General features: G+C 36.7%; 1 protein-coding gene across 1 annotated transcript in view; it reads left to right on the top strand.

The window, feature by feature from the left end:
- The window catches only part of ADAM10 (ADAM metallopeptidase domain 10), a gene marked incomplete at its 5' end in the record, with an annotated part of 38962 nt that extends 18140 nt beyond the window's left edge, over positions 1 to 20822 (top strand). Inside the window, 12 exons of the mRNA XM_010024253.1 lie at positions 4145 to 4248; positions 5664 to 5813; positions 6961 to 7053; positions 7640 to 7823; positions 9884 to 10047; positions 11182 to 11365; positions 12503 to 12653; positions 15023 to 15206; positions 16380 to 16488; positions 16798 to 17018; positions 17975 to 18101; positions 18554 to 20822. Coding sequence (XP_010022555.1) covers positions 4145 to 4248; positions 5664 to 5813; positions 6961 to 7053; positions 7640 to 7823; positions 9884 to 10047; positions 11182 to 11365; positions 12503 to 12653; positions 15023 to 15206; positions 16380 to 16488; positions 16798 to 17018; positions 17975 to 18101; positions 18554 to 18648 — 1766 coding nt within the window. The remainder of the gene's footprint in view (positions 1 to 4144; positions 4249 to 5663; positions 5814 to 6960; positions 7054 to 7639; positions 7824 to 9883; positions 10048 to 11181; positions 11366 to 12502; positions 12654 to 15022; positions 15207 to 16379; positions 16489 to 16797; positions 17019 to 17974; positions 18102 to 18553) is intronic.
- Between the last annotated feature and the right edge of the window lie 271 nt (positions 20823 to 21093).

Here is a 21093-nt window from a genome sequence, read left to right as displayed (position 1 = left end):
AACAAAAATGCCAACATTTCTAAGTCAGGAGAGACTGGGGGAAGAAGTCATCTTTGCTTTAATTTGGGATATGTTTTGGTCACCCATGTTTCAGCCTTTTGAAACAATATGCTTTTAGTGCTTTTCAGAAATCACAATGCAACATATGATTAGCATCTCAATGAGTTCTTATTCAGAAGTTAAACAAAAGGGGGTTTTTGTAAGTGGGGATTATATTGTCAACTTTATAAGGCAGCTTTTGTCTGTTACAGTGGATGTGGTGACCAGTGGAAGGCAGCCTTCTATTCATGACTTGAAACGCAAGTTGAATGATTTTTAGTTTCTAAGTCACTCTTGGTCAAACTGTTTTATAATTCAGTGCTAGAAAGGTGCAAATTGCTATTTTCATTAAAATATTTTGGAAACTTTTAAGGATTAGGCTTTCATTGGAGCTCTATTTACTTTATTTAAATCATATAATGCTTCAAATGTATCCCTGAGTTCAGACTGTAAAATACAAAATCTGTATTTCCTGAGATCAACAGTAGACAGGAAAATCCTGTTCAGACCTTCAGGAAAATAAACATGGTCTTTTAATTGCCTTTATGGTCTTAAAAGAAGTGTACAACCGAGAACAGGAAGTAAAGTATTGTGTAATTTTGCAAAGCCCTAGCTCCTAATGAACTGACCATTGCAAACTATGTATTAGTGAGAATTTGGCTTTTTTTTCCATATCATGGTTGTCAGTTTAATAATGAAGGTCACTTGGCAGTTGTCATGGGAGCACAGACTGCTTAGAATGCAATCAGTAATAAGGTGGGGTTTTTGTATCTGCTTAAAGTTAGATTTTTGTTCTGACAGTATTGCTTTTGCTAGAATTGGGCAAATCTCTACAGTGGCTGAAGAACTGAGTTTTCAGCACTTTTAGTGGAAGTTTGTTATACCCTTGCCCCAGATGCTTAAATCTAGCATCCATTAAGTAGCTGACCTAAAGGCTTAATAGATCATACTGTTTACTGACAAGTAGAAGAAAAAAAATTCATGTGACCACGAAGGGTTGTGGTAGGTAGTGCCTCTTTTAAAAAACATCTGTAGTTGTAAATAACATCGTTAATGATCTGCCATCTAGTTAGGAAAAGATGTCATTGTCAAAAAGCATGAAATGTTGAGATTGAGGCGGGAGGGGTTGTGTTTGTTCTTGTTACATTGTTCACAATTTTAGCATTTTGTCAGGATGTTCAATAACTGAAATTGAAAAATGGGACAATATGGAAAAAGAAAAATCAAGTATTTGTTTTGCTTGAGGATTTTTCTCTAGTTAGAGCATTGATCCTGTAATTAAAATCTTCTTTTAAAGGTCTGATGGAAAGTAGGCTTCCAGTTTTTTCTCAACTCTGCATTCACTGTAAACAGTCATTTCATGGTAAAGGCACGTGTGTTCTCTGGATCAGTTCAAAGGGTTGTGGTAGGGATAGATTGAGAAGCTCTTGATCCCTGGCAGAAGGCTGTTCCTCTCAGAGCATTTAAAAGTATCACAAGAGCATGGACCAGACTTCCGTGATGTGGGTCAAAATTGGCCAAGTCATCTGACACGATGTAGTTCCTGCTTAGCTCCAGATATTTAAAACTGGAACTGCAGAAGGGAATGATGGAAATAGGAAGTCTCAAAACACGTGGTGGGAACAGTACCTTCATGGTTTGGGGTAATGCAGCATTTATCAAAAGAAAGCTTTGTATGCAACTTTGTAAGCTAGACATGGTTCCAAAGTGAACTATATTACCTGCCTCCTGTGTTTAGCAGGATGGATTCAAATCTGTCCCTAGGGAATATATCTTTTCCAACACATGCTAAACCTTAGCAATTACTGCTCTAGACTGTTTCATGTTCTTTTTACTTTTAACTGACTTAACATGTTTATTACTAGATTATTACTTTTTAAGTGAGAAATATTTGTTTGAATTGCAGGAAGTCAGTATTAAAAATGTATTAAGGGATTTCCTAACCTCTTTGGGGAAACAAGGTAGAGAGGAAAGACTGCTTATTTTGTGTAATGCACCGAGAACATTTATTTCTAGTACTGCTCTGTCAATTGTCATAATGCCACATTATGACATGAAGTGTGGTGATAGCAGAAAATGGCATTTTTCACTGGTGTAAAATATGGTGTGCAGCCGTGTTTCCAGTTAATTTCTGTGGATTCCTGCAGTTATCACCTGAAGGAGTTGCTTTCAAGTTCCAGTGGTTTACATAGCTGAAGGGTGCTTATGGTACGGCAGAATTGTCCGTTAGTCCCACCCTTCTGTAGTATGCTTTTGTTGCAGAGGTAAGTGGTTGATGGTGTGACATGGGTAGTGGGTAATGAGAATTCTAGTTTAATATAGTAGATTTTAATTTTTTTTTTAATACTATGATGGGAGGAAAAAAGTGGTGGAGATGAAGGGAAAGGTCATATCTGTAATCCTTTGCTCTTCACTCCAATCTAGTGATGGTAAACAGGATCCCAGAAAGTACAGATGACTTCAACAGTGAGTGGTATGTTTTGTTTAGTACTGGTTATAGCAAAGCCAGTGTTCCACTATATTGCTAACCAAATTGGGTGAGGTAGCTTCCAGTAAAAGGGGTTGTTTTTTTCCTCTCTCTATTCTTCTGGCACCGTGCTAGGGCTAACCTTACTGTCAGATGAAATTGTACCAGAGTGCATACTCTTAGAAGTGCATCTACTATGTTTCAGCTGCTAAGAGGCTTCGACTCCACAGAACCAGACTAGAGCAAGTCCAGGGTAAAATCTCCTGAAATGCATATAATGTGAACATCAGGTCCTTGGTGCCAGGTCTTAAGCTTTATAAATCTACTCTGGTCTGTCTGTTCTATTTACTCTGTGATTCTGGATCCTCACACTTTCTTTAAAAGAAGTGTGGGGAGGGGGGGTGTTTGACAAAGCACAACAACAACAAAAGACAACCGAAAACCAACCCACCACCAACTCCTCCAAAACAACAGGCCTTGGTAAAGTTTACACATCTCTGACAAAACTTGCACCCTGTCGAGATGACGGTAAAACCATGGTTTGCCCCACAGAAACTACTTCCTTAAGTATTTACATATGTGGTTCCCATAATCTGCACTTCATTACCTCTTACTGGAACACCACTTTATAATGGGATCCAGTCTGCAGAGAAGCTGAAGGGGCAAGACCTCTTGCCTTCAGAACTACTCATCTCCAGAGGAAGCTTCTGCCAGTATGGGTTGATAACAAATCTCCAATAGGTATCAACAGTCAAAAAATTAACCATATGTGTCTAAAACACATTACATGTGTAATGAGAGCTGCATTGACAAGCACTGAGAGAATGATGGTAAGCAGCCAGTCGTATGATATTCTCACCGAGCTAGTTTGAATCTCCAGCGTGGAGTCTTGTTTTACTTTACCCTAAGTTCTAAATACATCTGTAAGTTTTGTAATCTGTAGCTCTGTAAGTTTTAAAACTATACTCATACATACACATGAATACATAGGTACACACATTGACCTCCTACCCTTAATGGTATTGTTTACTTTCCAGAATGGAAATTGTACATTTTTATCTTGTCAGTCAAATTGCTAGCAAACTCGTGATTCTAGAATTGAGTATGAGACCAAGGATCATCAGAGTTTCTGTTCTTGCAGATGAGTAGTTGCATTACATCAAATTTGGTTAAAAATTCTGTGGGAGATGAATAAAATAGAATCCTTTAAGAACGTTAGCAAGGTTTCTTAGTTTTAGTTCGTCAACTCAGTAAAGAGAACCTTTCTCTTATCTGAACAGTCCGTAGTATACTTGATCTCTAATAATTTTCTATTGAGTTCACTTTTTAAGGCTGCTGTTCATTAGTACAACTGTATAAATAATAGCTCCTCATTCATATGCTAGATGTTGGTGCTCATATTTTCTTTTGCTGTCTATAAGAAAACAATGTTAAGAAGCAATAGTCAGTTCTGTTTGTGAAACTAAGAATGTATCTTGGTAGAAATGTTTAATGAAAGAAACAGCTGCATAAAGCTCAAATCTTAGAACGCTTCCCTCAAGCAATATTGGGTACAAACTGAGTGAGCTGGAGTGATACAGCCATGTTTTGCACTTGTACTTGGAATTTGAAAACTCAACCTGGCCTTCCTCTTTTTAGAATATCCACATAAATATGGACCACAAGGAGGCTGTGCAGATCATTCAGTATTTGAAAGAATGCAGAAGTACCAGATGACTGGTATAGAAGAACCAATAACAGAGGTACAACATAGACTAATGGATTATGTTGATTAGAAATTAGTGTAATAACTTTCTATTTCTTGTATGCTGTCTCTTTCACTTGTGGTCAGTCGTCATTCCTCAGCATTGTGAGGTACTTCAATTGTTGCTAGAGGTTTTTTATTAACATATTTTTCTAAATTGCTTTTCTCATTACTTCTACAGCATAGATGTGCTAGCTCATGGTCTTAATGAATCCTACATTGTCTCAAATTTTTCAACAATTCAAAATTTAGATGGATGTGGAAATACAGCTTGAGATGAGGAATATACTTTATTGCAGTTGAGAAGGAGAGTTTCAAGATCCCTTGATCTCTAAGTAATATATTGGTCCTTAAAGAGTAATAACTTTTAGATTTTCAAGTTACGTTAGTGTAACGCACTTGTAATATCTGAGTGCTTTCAGTGGTAAATGAAGTGATATGAGCGGGAGGGTTTTGTTAGCAATATTGGAAGATTGAAGGGGTTATAGCATGCTACAGATTGCCAGTAATAAGAGGTAGGTGGTCAATGGTTGATTCCTCCAGGTTTTTGCCTTTAGGTTTGCACTTCTTGTCATGAAACTGGATTCCCCCTTCCGCCCTCCCCACAACACTTTACAGTGTAGTAATAACTCAGTAAGTCGAGTTTCTCTTGCTATGTTCCACACTGTTTCAAGTTTTGGCATCATTTTGTCACTTAAGTGTATGCCAACTAAACTAGCAGTATGTCTTTTTAAATAGCATCAGCAACTTAAAGTTTTACATTGTGCCTCCTAAATTATCAACAGTATAACACAATTGGGTGTTGGTAAAGTAACGTGCTTTCCCAAAAATTTACTTTTAAAACTTCATGGAGAGAGTGGGCCATCAACCTATGAACACCTTGAGGCAAATGTTTTAGCAGATACTGTTCTGACAAGCATTATTTTAACTTCATGTTACTTCATTTACCATTTGTTTCTTGCTGACGTGCTTAAATATTTGTGTCTGCTGAAGTAGCCAACTAAGGTAACTTATGTGAAATAACCTGTGTTAGGGAGGGTGCATTTAAGTCCCACAGCAGTGTGGTTTTTTTCTAATGTGCAAACAGTTCATCGTGGAAGAGGATTATGAAAAAGGGAAACTCCAAAGATCATACGCATGGAAAAAAGTCTGTTTCACATTGACTGCCTTTTATATTACAAAATGACATGCACAGAAGGGTTTGACTGAGATACTAAAAATAAATGGTGTACTTGAAAACTGGCTATAACATACTTAGTGTAATTCAAGATTCATGAAATTTGTGGCTTAAAGAATTAAAATCTGTTTGAATTAGTGGAGTCTGTTTAGAAGAACCCATTGCTGTTCTTAAGTAATCTACTGCAGCATGTAGAGCTACAAAATTACATGTGTTTATTTCCTGTGTATACGTAGAAGCCTTTTGAAGAGCCAAAGGACGATGGTCCACAGCTTTTAAGAAAAAAGCGTGCCACTCAGGCTGAAAAAAATACATGTCAGCTGTATATTCAGACTGATCATTTGTTCTACAAACATTATGGAACAAGGGAAGCTGTAATTGCACAGGTATTTCCAATCTCTTCATTTGAAATTATCTGCTTTTACTGTACGTGTGTATTTCTGACAGATTTAATGTCATTTTGTGTATATTATTGCTTATTCACTTTAGAATGTCTTGTTTCATTTGTTACAGTGATCCTGACATTATAGAAACAGCTTTTTTTTGTCACTAAAAAGATGCTATGTGTCTGTGACAAAAGTCCTGGGCACTTGTATTTCCTTTTAATAATGGCAGCTGTGTTTTGTTTGGCACCTCTGAGTGAGACTTGCAGTGTGACTTTTCTCAGTTCTTACTCAAAAAAATGTTCCTTCCTGAAGAGTTCTGCTCTGTTTGACAGCTTGCCGAGCATCTGTCTTAACACTTGCTTAGCCTTCCATTTGGAATTTCAGTTCAAAACACTGTGAGCTAATGACACTGTGATGTGTTCCTGTAGTAGAAGTTCATAAAAGCAGTGGCCACTAAAGGCAGATGCTTCCATTTGTCAGTATATTATTAACTGGAAAAAGGGTTTGGTTTTTTTGCTGATCACTTTCTAAAAATGTTACTAGCAGGTTAATATACATCTCTTGAAGTCTGAAGTTTCAATGGCACTTGCAAATCTGACTGCAACTATTTATTCATCACACTGTACAATCAATTTGAGTAGCATTTTCCAAAGCTCTGAAGTCACCTTCATGTCAATGAGTTAGCATTTCTATGTGGTACTGGAAAAGACAAATGATCAATTTTTTCACTTTTGTGTTCTACCAGAAATAAAACAATAATGCTGTAACAAGTAGCTTTGTTGAGAACAAAGAAATGCAGTGCTTTGAATAGAGCTTTATCTACAGTGCTGTCTTATGGTAGCACTGAATCGAGCGAGTATCACAAAGGGGTATCTGAATAGTTGATAGAATTACATGGCAAAAATAAAGGGGAAAAAAAAAAGCAATATGCTTTGGTGTTACCTAGCATGGTGATAATGCAGATAATAGGTTATGTAGGAATTTATTTCCATTGTTTGCCATCAGCATTTGATTTAAAAGGCCTGATAGAGTTCATATGGCACATTATCCTGTATGTAAAGTGTAGGCCTTTCAGTTGCTACTATTTAAGATTACCTGTAGTGTAGGGCATAGGTTTTTGAACTAGATATGCTTTTGTTTTTGACAGATATCCAGCCATGTTAAAGCGATTGACACAATTTACCAGTCAACAGATTTCTCAGGAATTCGTAACATCAGCTTCATGGTGAAACGAATAAGAGTAAGTTGTTTTGGAAATACTTGTAGCTTCTCTGACACTGCTTGGAGGCTCTGTTGTTCAGAAGTCCTCTTCACTCATAACCATTTATTGTCAGTAATTTTGTAAAACAGGTGTCTCTGTAGTAAATGGTTCCCTAACCCATTTATTTGGTTTGGTTTTGGTATTTATTGTCAAAACCCCAATAATTCGGTTATGAATCAGTTTTTATAGGAATCAACTTGTTACATTTCAGCAGTGTTGACTGGGTCAGATAACTGTATTGCTCTCCAAGCAATGTAGTAAAATAGATAATGGCTGTAGAGGTTGAAAGTTCCTTCTAAAAGTTATGATTTAAAAGCATAAGTATAAACTGGGTACTGATGGAAAGGAAAAATGAAATACAGTGGGGATTTACTACACAAATGCTCTCTCCATTGTAGAACTTGGTATTCCAAATACTAGGTAGGAAGTTGTTAAGGCCTGTGAATCTTAAGCAACATCTTTGTGTAACATAACAAGGTATTGATGATTGTAAGCCTCTTAGCTGGTATTTACAAGTCAAGTGAAAATGAATCACATCTTACAGTTTGTTTTAATTTACTTCTAGATTAACACAACTATAGATGAGAAGGACTCTTCCAATCCCTTCAGATTTCCTAACATCGGTGTGGAAAAGTTTCTGGAACTGAACTCAGAACAGAATCATGATGATTATTGCTTGGCCTATGTGTTTACAGACCGTGATTTTGATGATGGAGTCCTTGGTCTGGCTTGGGTTGGAGCCCCTTCAGGTAATTATATCCAAACCACCTGAGCTATGAGAAAGTATTGTAGGTAGGTACAAAGAAAAAAAGTAGAAACTCATTTAAATGGACAGCAAATAGACAAAAATCTGATAACCAAATTTTCACAATTTTGGTTATGTATGGTTTGATTTCTGTATTTTTTTAAATATAAACAGCATATCATGTGTCACTTCAGTTAGTCTGGCTGTCTTTCTTTGACCATGAACAATAAAGAAAAACATATTTCTTCTATTAGACAAAGGTGGAATTATGTGGATGGCTTTTTATTTGACAGGTATGAGCGACCAGTGAAGTGACAGAGGAAACAAGTATTTCTGCTACATGTAAACAGGGCTTACAACTATGCAACCTGAATTTTGTAGTAGGACTACACTGCGGAATCCTTAAGTTTTCTAGGAAGTATTGGAAGCAACTTTATCTTTAAATTATTTAAATCAGTGAGATCTTGTTCTGGGAGATAGGAGAATAATAGTGTGACTCTTGAACTGCTTCTCATTAGTTTTAATCTAATTGTGTACTTGGGGTCTGAAAAATCAAAGAAAGGTCTTCATCTGTGCAGCATCTTGAGATGTTTGTCCCGGATGTTTTTTAGGATGTATGGGTGCTATAAAAAGTTGTTAGTCATTAGGTTTGAGTAAATACATACTCTTTACTTATAGCTCAACACAGATTCCAGATTGTGCAAACTTTCAGGGAAGTCAAAATCAAATTCAGAAGGGACAATCTTCCCTTGTTTCTGCCCTTGCGTGATTTCTCTAGAATAAGGAATTAGGCTGAAGACCATGAGACTTTGCAAGAGACTGGATACTTTTAAGAGAACATTATCAAAAGCTTTAACAGAATTTGAGTAATTGTGTAAGAAACATTAAACCATTCATAAGATGTTGCTATACATAATAACCTCACTTTTTTACTGCTATACTTGCCTCTAAAGCTGTAGAGTATTGGAACTATATGGAAAACTGTTACAGTATGACAGTCCCTCAGGCTTTGATTTTTAGGAGGTTAAAATGCTCAAGTAAGTTCTGCTAGGGTATTCAGAGGGGTAACAGACCAGTGGATCTGTGATCATAGTATGTATGTTGGAGGGACCTGTGTGGTCTAACCTTAGTGACTGTGGAAGAACCATAGGAAAACAAGAAACTGAGACTGTGATGACTAGTGTATAGCATGAGCAAACTCAGGATGAATTGGAATGTGCATTCCACAAACACTGCTGTCAAAACTCAATTTAATTGAGAAAAATAAAGCTGTTTTGAGAGATTTTCATGTTTAACATCCTGACATAGACTAAATGGAATATTTCACCAGAATGAAATTTTACTTCAGAAACAAGAAAATTTCTTTAGAATGTTTTTTAAACACCATTTCTGTTAGCAATAGAATAGCTGAATTTTAGAACACTAATACTGCCCTAGTGCAAAGTCAAAATACGGAAGAATTTCAAATTAAAGTTACAATGCTAAACTTTTCCAAACAGTGAGTGTGACACATTTGATTGTTGACCTTATAAATATGGGTCTGATTAACCTACACATCAAAAGCATTTTCAGCTTTACGTGGTACAGTGGAAAAATTAGTCACTTTAGCTATATGTCCTTTTCAGCACATCCTAGACATTTTATATAAATGGTCTTGTTGTGAGAGAAGATCTCCTGTGATATTACTGTGGGATTTTTGACTTACTGAAATCCAAACGGGCTGTAGATTGAGACTACCTGTATTGGACATTGCACCCTGCTAGTCCTGTTCTACAGGTATGATGAAATCAGGGCTTGTCTGTGCAGAGAAAGACCAAAATAGCTCTTACTTAATAGCTATTCTAAAGCAGCTAACTGCTTGTGTGAATGTAGCCATTCACTGCTGAGAGCATTAGTGTGGATACATCCAATCTACTCTGAAAGTTGGGTTAATATTAATTACACAGAAGAACTCTTGGTCCATAAGCCTCCATGGAGGCGGCAAGCTGTTTCTTATTCTAAATGTCACTAGAAAAGTAACAAAGTACTACTTTTCCTAAACAACTAACTTCTGTCTAAATGCAGGGAGCTCTGGTGGAATATGTGAAAAGAGCAAACTGTATTCTGATGGTAAGAAGAAGTCTTTGAACACTGGAATCATCACTGTTCAGAACTATGGCTCTCATGTTCCTCCCAAGGTTTCTCACATTACTTTTGCTCATGAGGTTGGGCATAACTTTGGTTCACCTGTGAGTATTACCATTAATCTGTTAACTATTCTTCAGCTGTTTTGAAGTGTGTGATTTGTGAATGGAGTTTTTATTTCCTTATACACAAGGAGAACATGACCAAGACTGAATGTGCATATTGCATGCACATTGTATGCAAACAAACCACATTGCTGGACTAACCCTTTTCTATAAGTACTTGACAACACTGGTGCAACAGTGGATTTTGTGAATTGTTTACTTCTACTAGTTCAAATCTCTTATAAAGAGACTGCAGTATTATTTGCTAAAAACTTCCCTGTTTTTGATGAAAGACTAGAGTCACACACATCTCTTAAATGTATTCTAGTTTATCCTAGAGAGGAGAAAGAATCAATGCAAAATTGGTTAAGATGACACTTCATTCAACAAGTGAAGATGGAACTGCCTCTTTTATGTTCAATTATTTATACTTACAAGTTCACCTAGGAAAACTGTGGAGAGGATTAAGATACCAAGAACAATATTTTTGAGCAAAATGGTCTCCCAGTCATTTAGGGGCATGATTTGTTTGTGGCAAGCTGAAATCATGAGGCTTTTGGTTTTGCTGGAGATGAGAACAAAGTTTTTTGGTTTGGGATTTTTATTTTTAAACTTGGGTATATAGGTTTTCTACTCTTGGAATAAGATGAAATCAAGATACGACAGGAATTATGAGTTCTTCCAAAACAGATGTTCACATGTGAATGCTTTCTTCATGTGCCTTGAGAAAATCCCTAATACCACTGCTCTGAGTAGGAGGAAGCCTTCCAAGAATAACTAAAAATACGAACACATGAAACTGAAAAACCAGTCCCACTGAATTAAATGTCTTTTTGGATCAGCCTGGAAGATGATGGTTCTCATTTTACTCCAAGTTGTATTTGATGCAGGGAAATACGTGAAAACACAAAAAAAAGAAAACAAACAAAAAAGAAAACCAACCCCAAACAAATGTTTTTCTCTGCATAGTTCTTGTATTCCAAGAAACCTTAGAGTATAAGATTATGGTGGTTTATGAACCTTTTATTCTGTGTTACTATTACCAAATTAGATTACTTTCACATGTATAAAATGATAGCAAGAAATAGGAGAACCTGTCGTGATAGAAATAGTTTTAAAATATTTGTCTTGCAGCATGATTCTGGAATGGAGTGCACTCCAGGAGAGTCCAAGAACTTGGGACAGAAAGAAAATGGCAATTATATCATGTATGCACGAGCTACATCTGGGGACAAACTTAACAACAACAAGTTCTCTATCTGTAGCATTCGAAATATCAGCCAAGTTCTTGAGAAAAAGAGAAATAATTGCTTTGTTGGTATGTATTTAGTCATCCTGAAAGCAGAAGGGCTAAGCTATTACTATTATGTTTAATCAGAAATTTCATAGACTCAGTACCGTCCCTGATGAAGAGTCCCTCCCCAGCATCCCTGTAGCCCCCTTCAGACACTGGAAGCTGCTTTGAGGTCTTCACGCAGCTTCTCTTCTCCAGGCTGAACAGCCCCAACTTTCTCTGCCTGTCTTTGTTACAGGAGGTGCCCCAGCCCCTGATCATCCCTGTGGCCTCCTCCAGACTTACTCCAAGTTTTTGTTTTTTAGTTTGTTTTAGTTTAGTTTATTGAAAGACTCAGTAAGTGAAGAACTGAATTTCAGATCAGGAGTACTGTGTCATGTTCCAGGTTCCCTAGTACAGGAAAGACGGCATACTGGAATGAGTCCAGCAGAAGATTATTAAGGGATTGGAGAATCTGACATGTGAAGAGAGTCTGAGAGAGCTGAGACTGTTCAGTCTGGAGAAGAGAAGGCTGAGGGGTGAGGGTGGGCTCTTGTCTGTCTTGGAAATGCCTGGTGGGAGAGAGTAAAGAAAGTACGGCCAGACTGTTTTCAGTCATGCCCAGTGGAAGGACAAAAGGTAAGGAGCACAAGTTAAAATACAGGAATTCTGTTTAAATGTTTAAAAAAAAAAAAAAGGGTGTTGCAGGAATTTTCTTTCTGGAGTCTGTCATGTATGAACTCTCACAGGTTTCATGACACTGTACAGCAAGTAGGTTTGGGTTTTGGAGCAGAAGTTGTAGTTCACCTCAGTGCCATCAGCTTTTGCCCTCTGTCCTCAGAATCTGTTAAAGGAGGTGGAGTGCAAGAAAGGATGCTGCTCTGTTGGAGGCTTAGCAGAAAACTTACCACTGTTGTTTTCCTATCTACGCAAGAAACTCCCACTGTCAGGAGCAGAAACCTGTTACTCAGAGACTTACAATTCTCTAGAATTGTAGGAATGACTAAGCTGGGTGGCAAGCAAATAATGCAAGTTGATCTGAGCCCTAGTCCGAAGTCCATCTTGATGAGGCATTTTCAGTCATGATTAGCTGGATGCTGTTGTGAGTCAATGGAAACATTTGTAAGACTATTTGCATATTGTTTGTACTGCTTAGTACATAAATATACTGGCATTTTTCAGAGTCTGGTCAACCCATCTGTGGTAATGGACTGGTTGAACAAGGAGAACAGTGTGATTGTGGATACAGTGACCAATGTAAAGATGAATGCTGTTACGATGCAAACCAACCAGAAGATAAAAAATGCAAGTTAAAACCAGGCAAATACTGCAGGTATTGTGCATGTCTGTTACAGTACAGTTTAATTTTGGGGATTTATTGGTAGCTGCAATTGGTATTTTAGAATCTGAATCTGTTTACCTGCATTAAAGGTAAAGTATTTATTGTTTAAAATGCCTTACACAGCGAGAAGTTTGTAAGCACAGTTATGCTATGCAGGTCTTGGTGCTAACTGTCGCTTGCTTTCTGTTAGATGGCTGTTCTCTAGCTTTTGAAAAAGATAATCCAGCACTGGATTGTATCAGTGCTAACACAGCAGAGGACTGAGTGCAGACAAATGTGTGTTGAATTTGTTACCTTTATCGGAAGTGGGTCATGCCTCTTGTAAAAGCTGGATGATTCGGAAAGATGTGCCCAGAATGCTGTTTATAGAATATGCACAGGAAAGCATTAATTGCCCAAAGGGTAATGGAAGATAGTATGAAATTGGATCCTGTCCTAATGCCATTTCTACAGCACTGCCTAACTGGAAGATGACTGAAAGATACAGTTGGTTGATGTTTATTTTTTAAAACCTTGTTTTATAAATGAAATCAACCTATGTTTTTAAGGCACCTTGTATCTTGGCAGTGTTGTGTACACAGTGATTTATAGGAGGAACTTTTAAAGATCATAAGGCTTACAGTGAAGTAAGTCAACTTCTATCTTTTAGTTCCGTGACTTAAGATACATTGAAATGCTTACTTCATCTGAAAACTTAAGGGGATTTTTTCCACATGTAAAGTGTGAGCTTTTATTCCTCTCTAGAGACAGACAGAAATCTAACATCTGATTAGACTCTCAGCCAAAGATGAAGAGAAAATTCTATTATTTTTAGGTCTAAACCAACTCCACTTTTTGATAAAACATACACAATTCTGTCCTATTTAATCTTTCCTGCCCTAAAATGATCTTTGTCACCCTGGAAGTGGAAGTAAAAGTAGCATGTACTGCTGTTTGACAGTGTAGGCACAGTAGAAGGACCATCTCCTGTGAATTCATAGTTACAATAATTTTGCATGTCTTCTCCTCCCTCCCCCTTGCAAATCTGTATTGTTTCTGCCAAAATAAAGGCCCTACATTGTCTTGTCTTGTAACTGGTTTCTGAGATTTTGTGTTGCACCTGGGGTGAGTTGTTTCTTTGTCAGTACACCAGATGCCACCACCACCTCCTTTCTTTGCTCTCACGTTCAGCTGACTGTAGTCAGGCTTTATGTCCTGCTGCAACAGTCTTAAATATGAGTGACTGTATCATTTTTTGGCTTAGGATTCTCATTTTGCCAGTTCTATTAAGACTGAAAATTTTGCTATACAAAGAGGTTCCCAAAGATCTGTAAAGCAAATCCAAGTGTAAGAATGGATCATGTAAATAACATGGTAAAACATGTTTTGGGAAAGCTATGGTATCTATGCAGCTGCTTTCCATATCTTTTAGTCTCTCCATGTGTGATGTGGGGGTTTTTTTCTTAGCATGCTGTGTTTTTAAAATAGAGATTTGCTCACCTGGAGAAGGTTTGTGCTGTCTTCTAATGACCACTGAATGCCAACGAGCACCCTGTGAATAGTGTTAAGATGCAGAATAATTTGAGATGATGACTTGGAAGGCTTAGCTTTAATGAAGTAGTTATACATAACTTTCACTCTTATGCTGCTTTTAATGGCATATATGTACTCAAACAGAGCCTCAGAAAGAGAAATGATTGTTTCCTGTGGTTTCACCAGATATACTGGTGTGTTACGCTTGTGTACATAGCATAAGGGGCTCAGATGCTTTGATGGAAGGGAAGCCAAGGGTTCTGGAGGAACCAGTGAAGCTATGCTATATGGCTGCTTTGACAAATCTGGCTTTCCCCCAGAATTTGTTTACATGCTGACTGTGATTTCTGATATAAACCTGACCTGTCTCCTTCCCTTTTCTTATTTATTTGAACAATAAGTGGTATGCCTGTAGAACACAGGAAAAAAATTGTTACTATGGATGATAATTGGTGACAGATCTTGACTTTATTACACTGGAACTGATATTATTGAAACTCAACAGTTATTCCTGAATTAATTTTGTCAACTTGCTAATTTAATGTGTTATATAAACAAACTTTGAAATGCTGTTATTTTCTCTATATTTGAATTTAAAATGTGCTTGTGCTCTTCTTCTAATATAATGCAAATAGCTCAAATGGTTACTACAATGACTAAGAAATCTGTATTTGGAGCAGTAACCTTTTGTTACCTTAAGGGGTGGAAAAAAATAATTTCACTGCACATTTTACTTAGTGCAAATCAGAAAAATGTTGAAAAATCAGAAAGTATATTTCAGGATGAATAATTCTTCTGGAATAGTTCATGATTTTTCTTTACATCCAATGTTTTCTATTTATTTCTAGTCCTAGCCAAGGCCCCTGCTGTACTGCACAGTGTAATTTCAAACTGAAGACTGATAAGTGTCGAAATGATTCTGACTGTGCAAAGGAAGGAATGTGTAATGGTGTCAGTGCTCTCTGTCCAGCATCTGATCCTAAACCAAACTTCACAGATTGCAACAGGAACACACAAGTTTGCATAAACGGGGTATGGGCTCTTTATCATCCTATGTAACTGCAGTTGTTTATTGCAAGGCACTGTGTTATGAAGAGATATGGTTTCAATACTTACTGGAGAAGAGTGTAAGATTAATCCCCTTTTTAATAAAAATGTTTGATTTATGGGTTTCAGTCAACGAGGTACACACCAAATATTAAGAAGCAGGTAACAAATATCAAGCTAGATTTACTCTTTGAGAGAGTTCCCTTTAAAGTGTTTGTACAAATTGGAGTATGAAAGTGGCTTATTTCCTAGTTCCATCTTTCTGTTTTTCTTCAGTCTTGGTCAAGTAGTTTTGTTGCCTTAGAAAATTAAATATGGTATGACTGCATGTTGAATTTTGTTGAATGAAAATATGCAGTTCCTCCACCCATGTGCATGTGCTACAGATGTGCAAGCATACAGAATTACTCTGAACTGCCATTAGTTTCCTGGTTTAAGAGTCCATGGCAGTTGCCATGAAATATTGATGAGAAGCCTCCTATAACTTGATCTATGTTTACCTGGAAGCAGAAACAAGCAAAAGTCATCCTCGTAGAGCTGCAACTTGTATTGCTGTAATTCTTCCCGCAGTCCAGGTTTTTAATCAAATGGTACTGCTTGTAGTAATTCTTCAGCTAATTTAGAGTCATCTTAAAGATAGAGGAATCATCGATATAGTTACTTGATTTTGAAATAAGATTATAAATACACTGGGGGTTTTTCTAATTCTTTTAGTTGAAGGGTTATCCCACAGTGGAATTAAATACAGACTCCTTCCTGTCATTCATTTTATTGTTTTCTGAGATAAAATATTTTGAAGACATGCTTTTGATTCATTTTCCTAAGCAGAGTTTTGATGAGTCATGGCTCAGTGTGAATTGCAGTGCTGTGAGAGTTTTGCAGGGTACTCTGAGGCCCTAAAAAAAGGTGCACTGCTAAAAAAGAATAATAGGGTAAGTCATCTTTAAAAGAAAAATATCAAACAAGCCTGAACACTGCAGTTAACTGTAGGGTTCTTGTTTATAAACTTCAGAAGAAATTCAAGCTATTATTTTTATTGATAAGCATCTTTAGACCGATGATTATACTTTCAGCTATTAAAAATTAATATCTTTCCTAATGTCAGTGTGCTTAAAAGTGGAATTGATTTTTGTGTTCTCTTGCTTTTGTCTCAAACAGCAATGTGCTGGCTCTATCTGTGAGAAGCATGGCTTGGAGGAATGTACATGTGCTAGTTCAGATGGCAAGGACGATAGAGAATTGTGTCATGTCTGCTGCATGAGAAAAAGTAAGATTTGTCTGAACTGTATGTTTAAATATAGCAGTAGGTATCTGAAATCTTCTCGGTGTTTGTATTTGTATCTCATTTATTCATGAGAGCATACTGCAATTCTGTTCATACTTAGTTTCAGATAGAGTTTCAGATAGACACTGCCTTGTATTTTGTAGAAGATAAACAATGTATTTTGTTGCTTTACAGATTAATAGAAACTTAATTTTTTTCAAAAGCATTTTGAACAATTGAACACCAGAGTATTTATACACATGTTTTAAAACAATAATGGTTTGACTAATCTAATTGATACTCACTTTTCAGTGGACCCAGCTACATGTGCAAGTACAGGCTCTAACCAGTGGGAGAGACACTTCGGTCGTAAAACTATTACTTTGCAACCTGGATCTCCTTGTAATGATTTTAAAGGCTACTGTGATGTTTTTATGAGATGTCGGCTGGTAGATGCTGATGGCCCTCTAGCTAGATTAAAGAAAGCAATTTTTAATCCAGAGCTATATGAAAATATTGCAGAATGGATTGTGGTAAGTTTGGGGGGTTTTTATCTTACTAGTCTAATGTAAAATTTTTTGGTTGTAAGTGTTGCTGCATATATACAGTACTTCAGCATCCTGAATGTCCCATCCCTGAATTTGCCCCATCCCTGGCAGTGTTCACGGCCACGTTGGATGGGGCTTTGAGCACCTGCTCTAGCGGAAGGTGTCCCTGCTCATGGCAGGGGGTTGGAACTGGTTGAGCTTTAAGGACTCTTCCAACCCAAACCATTCTGTGAATTCTTCAAAGTATAAATCAGTCCTTGTTTTACTATGGGCGAGGTGTCCCTGCCCATGGCAGGGAGGTTGGAACTAGATGATCTTAAGGTCCGTTCCAACTCAAACCATTCTGTGATTCTGTAAGCACCTTGAGTGCAGCAAATATTTTGGTAGATTGAAGGGAGTGGAAACAAATAAGTAAAAAACAAGTAAATATTTTGTGTTAATACCTCTGTTCCCTTCACTGTTTTGGTGTTAATGTTCACATTTTTAATTTACTGGGTTTTCCTGTTTGAACTCTTCACATTTGAATGCTCTGATTTCTTTTTAGGAACTAAATATATTGATCTCTAGCATTTCTTATTTTTATTGCACTTTAGATGACCCTTTCCTAATAATAGACTGGGAGGAGAGCTACAATGAAACACCATTATAGAGCTGCATAGTAAATTCTGTGTAAGCTGTTGATTTTAGGCTTATATAGCTCTGTTGTAGTGAAATACTCTTTTGATAATAGAGTGGATCTGAAGTATTTTGGATGGGTTTTTTTCTGTGTAAGAACTTTGGGGATGTTTTTCTTTAAAATGCTATGGTCATATTTTAAGTGATGTTTCAGAACAGCTTTTTGATGACTTACAAAAGGCAAAGGAAAGCCATATTTTATGACCTCTGTCTCTTATGCGTGTCTGCCAGCCCACCAACCCCAAATAATTTTTTCATGTTTTTAGGCATATTGGTGGGCAGTGTTGCTTATGGGAATTGCCTTGATCATGTTAATGGCTGGTTTCATTAAGATATGCAGTGTTCATACTCCAAGCAGTAATCCAAAGTTGCCTCCTCATAAACCACTTCCAGGTGAGTACACAAGGTAATTAAATTTAGAGAACTGTTTTATCCTCAACTATTTTGTTCTAAAGGGAAGTTTTGGGTGTCCCAACCTACAGTTGTTATTCTAGCAGTGTGAAACTGCACATAAAATTCATGCCAGTGAAACAATTCATGAAGATAACTTGCCTTACTCTCCTGTAACACAATACACGTAGCAAAAGAAAGCTTTGAAGAGTTTTTCCACATCAGAGTTCCTTTTATTTACTATTCCATGCTACATTTTGTAAGAATCAGCCTGTTAAAGAAACTACTGTTGAGATAATAAAACATATTCTGTAAATCCTCTGTGCAGTTAATCATCTATTTAAAACCTTGCAGGTCTAAATCTGGAGCCTTTCAGAAAAATAGTTAAATGTAATTTGTATGGCCAGAGCATTTCTTAAATTCATTTTGATAATATGTACCTTTCTTTGAAACAGGCACTTTAAAAAGGAGGAGACCACCACAAACCACTCAGCCACCACAGCGGCAAAGGCCCCGAGAGAGTTATCAGATGGGACATATGAGACGTTGACTGCAGCTTTTTGCCTTGGTTCTTCCTAGTGCCTACAATGGGAAAACTCACTCCAAAGAAAACCTAATAAGTCATTGTCCCCAGTCTTAACTCTCAAAAATAGAAGAGAAAAAAAAGCATGATACGCCCTCAAAACAAGTGGAAATGGTTAATTTTTAATGAGAGAATCTTCCAGCTCAAAAAGAAGAAAAGTGGTTTTCTTGCATATTTTTAATTTAGTGGCACAAAGTCCTAGAGTATCGTGATTCTTTCCCCCTTCTGTGCTCTTCATTGCTGCATTTTCTTCACTTGCAGGCAAATATGGCTGTAGGAAAACTTTTACTCAAGAATTTGAAAAACAAAAAGTTCTATTTTTCAACTGCCAGACAAGACTAGGAAGCTAGACCACCTCAGCACTGGAGACATTACCTGTCGATGTATATACATTGTTATATGCAGACATGTATTTCTAACGTACACCCGTACTTGTGTGCAATTGTAAACAAGAGAATTGCAATATGGATGTTTTCTTTGTATTATAAAACTTTTCCGCTATTAATGAAGAAATTACTGTTTAATTGACATACTCAGGATAACAGAGGATTATGGTGTGTAATGGTCAAGGATCCTGTGATGCTTTACACAGCAATTTGGAATCAAATCAAACTTCTTTTTATCATGATCAAAGTTGTTTCAAGCACTCGTTTCATCTTTATCAAACAGCTGCTAAGACATAGCATACAAGATTGAATGGTCTTTTAGAGCTATACCAGGTATTCTGCAAACTCTGCAAATGCCAGAATGTTTCAAAAATGTTTTATAGAGGTGTCTAATTTCTTGTAGCTCAGCATAAATAGTTTCATTTTGTCTGATTATTCAGTTAAAGAGTGAATAGTTTGCTGAAATATTTCCATGCTTCAGTAGAAAATCCTGCCTGTTACTCAACTTGGTCTAAAAATTGCAACCAATTGATTTGGGCTGTTCAGATATTCTTACAGTACAATTAAGTTCGTGTTCTGAGGGATGTGGAAAGAAAGAAAGGCTGTAGGTTTTGTCTTTTCTTTTTTAATTTATCAGGTATTTGAATAACGCTTCAGCATGATCCTGTTGATTGATAACCACTAGAGCGATTTGCCCAGCCCCTGTGGCAGAGTTCAAATTGTAGTTAGGACTACCAGTTTTTCCACAGTTTTATACCAGTAGTGAAGTTCAACAGCACAATGTCCCATTCCAAAGTTTTTCTTACGAATGTAAATAATTGGCATTTTTGAAAGAGGAAACAAAAGATGTCTTAAGGTGCTTACTGCTATGCAGGAGATGAAAGGGGGCATTACAAAATGTTTAAGCTTGTGATATATTTATTGCTTGTTTTCCAAAAGCACCAAGCTAATTAGAGATGCAAATGGCTATAATTTTCCTGGCTTTGCTTAGGAGAAAATTTACGTAAGGGTTGGACAGGCTTCCTTTGTTTGTTTTTGTTTTGTTTTGTTTTTTTAAGAGTATAAGGTTTACACAATCATTCTCATAATGTGACGCAAGCCAGCAAGGCCAAAAATGTTACAGAATATAATGGGATCTCTTCCTTGTAAACTTGTACAGTACGTGGTAACTTTTTCAAAATACAGCTTTTTGTACATGGTTTAGAGACAAATTTTGTACATGAAACCCCAAGTCCAATAGACTATATAAATAATTCTAAATGATCTTAACTAGTTAGAAGTGTGTGTAGTTGCTTTTAAGTCATTTTAAATACATTTGTTTTAAGACTGTGCAAAGATTGGAAGTGGGTTTGCATTTCTAAAATGGTGACTTTTATTCAGCAAGAGTTCTTAGTAACTTCTTGAGTGTGGTAGACTTTGGAACATGTAAATTTTTTGCCTGTAATGTTATCCTGTGGTAGGATTTTTGGCAGACAAATGCTGCCGTATTTTAGTTTCAGTCTAAGTTAAATGTTTTCTGAAACCAGAAATGTGCACTGAACTCTCCACTGCAAGTCAAGATGTGGTAAAACCGAAAGAAAGTTCAAGACAATGAAATGGAATACTACTGTCAATTTCATGTCCACTGTGTTTTATACAGTATCTTTTTTGTTCACTTTGGAAATTTTTACTAAAAATGCAAAAAATAAAGTATTGTGCAAAGATATGTAAGGTTTTTTGAAACTTGAAATGCATTAATAAATAGACTTGATGAAATCATCCTCTGAAGATCCATTTACTTTCTGAACCCTGAAAGCAAAAAGGAATACGCAGATTCTACTTCTATTTAAGTTTTGGCTTTTGCTGGAAAGGGGCTGTCATGCCAAGAAGTAACTGTACTGCCTTTACACTATCCAAGTGCACTCCCAGATTTAACATCTAGGAGTCAATGGTTTTGTGTAACCTTTTTAAGGAAAAGCCCTAAAATTACCTTTCAATTACGTGTATGATCACAGGTAAAAAGCTTTCTCTGTTCTTACCTTCAGAA

Source organism: Nestor notabilis, unplaced genomic scaffold, assembly GCF_000696875.1.
Source record: "Nestor notabilis isolate BGI_N333 unplaced genomic scaffold, ASM69687v1 scaffold26981, whole genome shotgun sequence".
Taxonomy (NCBI): domain Eukaryota; kingdom Metazoa; phylum Chordata; class Aves; order Psittaciformes; family Psittacidae; genus Nestor; species Nestor notabilis.
The sequence above is the reverse complement of the archived record's forward strand: the minus strand, read 5'-3'. Positions and strand labels throughout refer to the sequence as shown.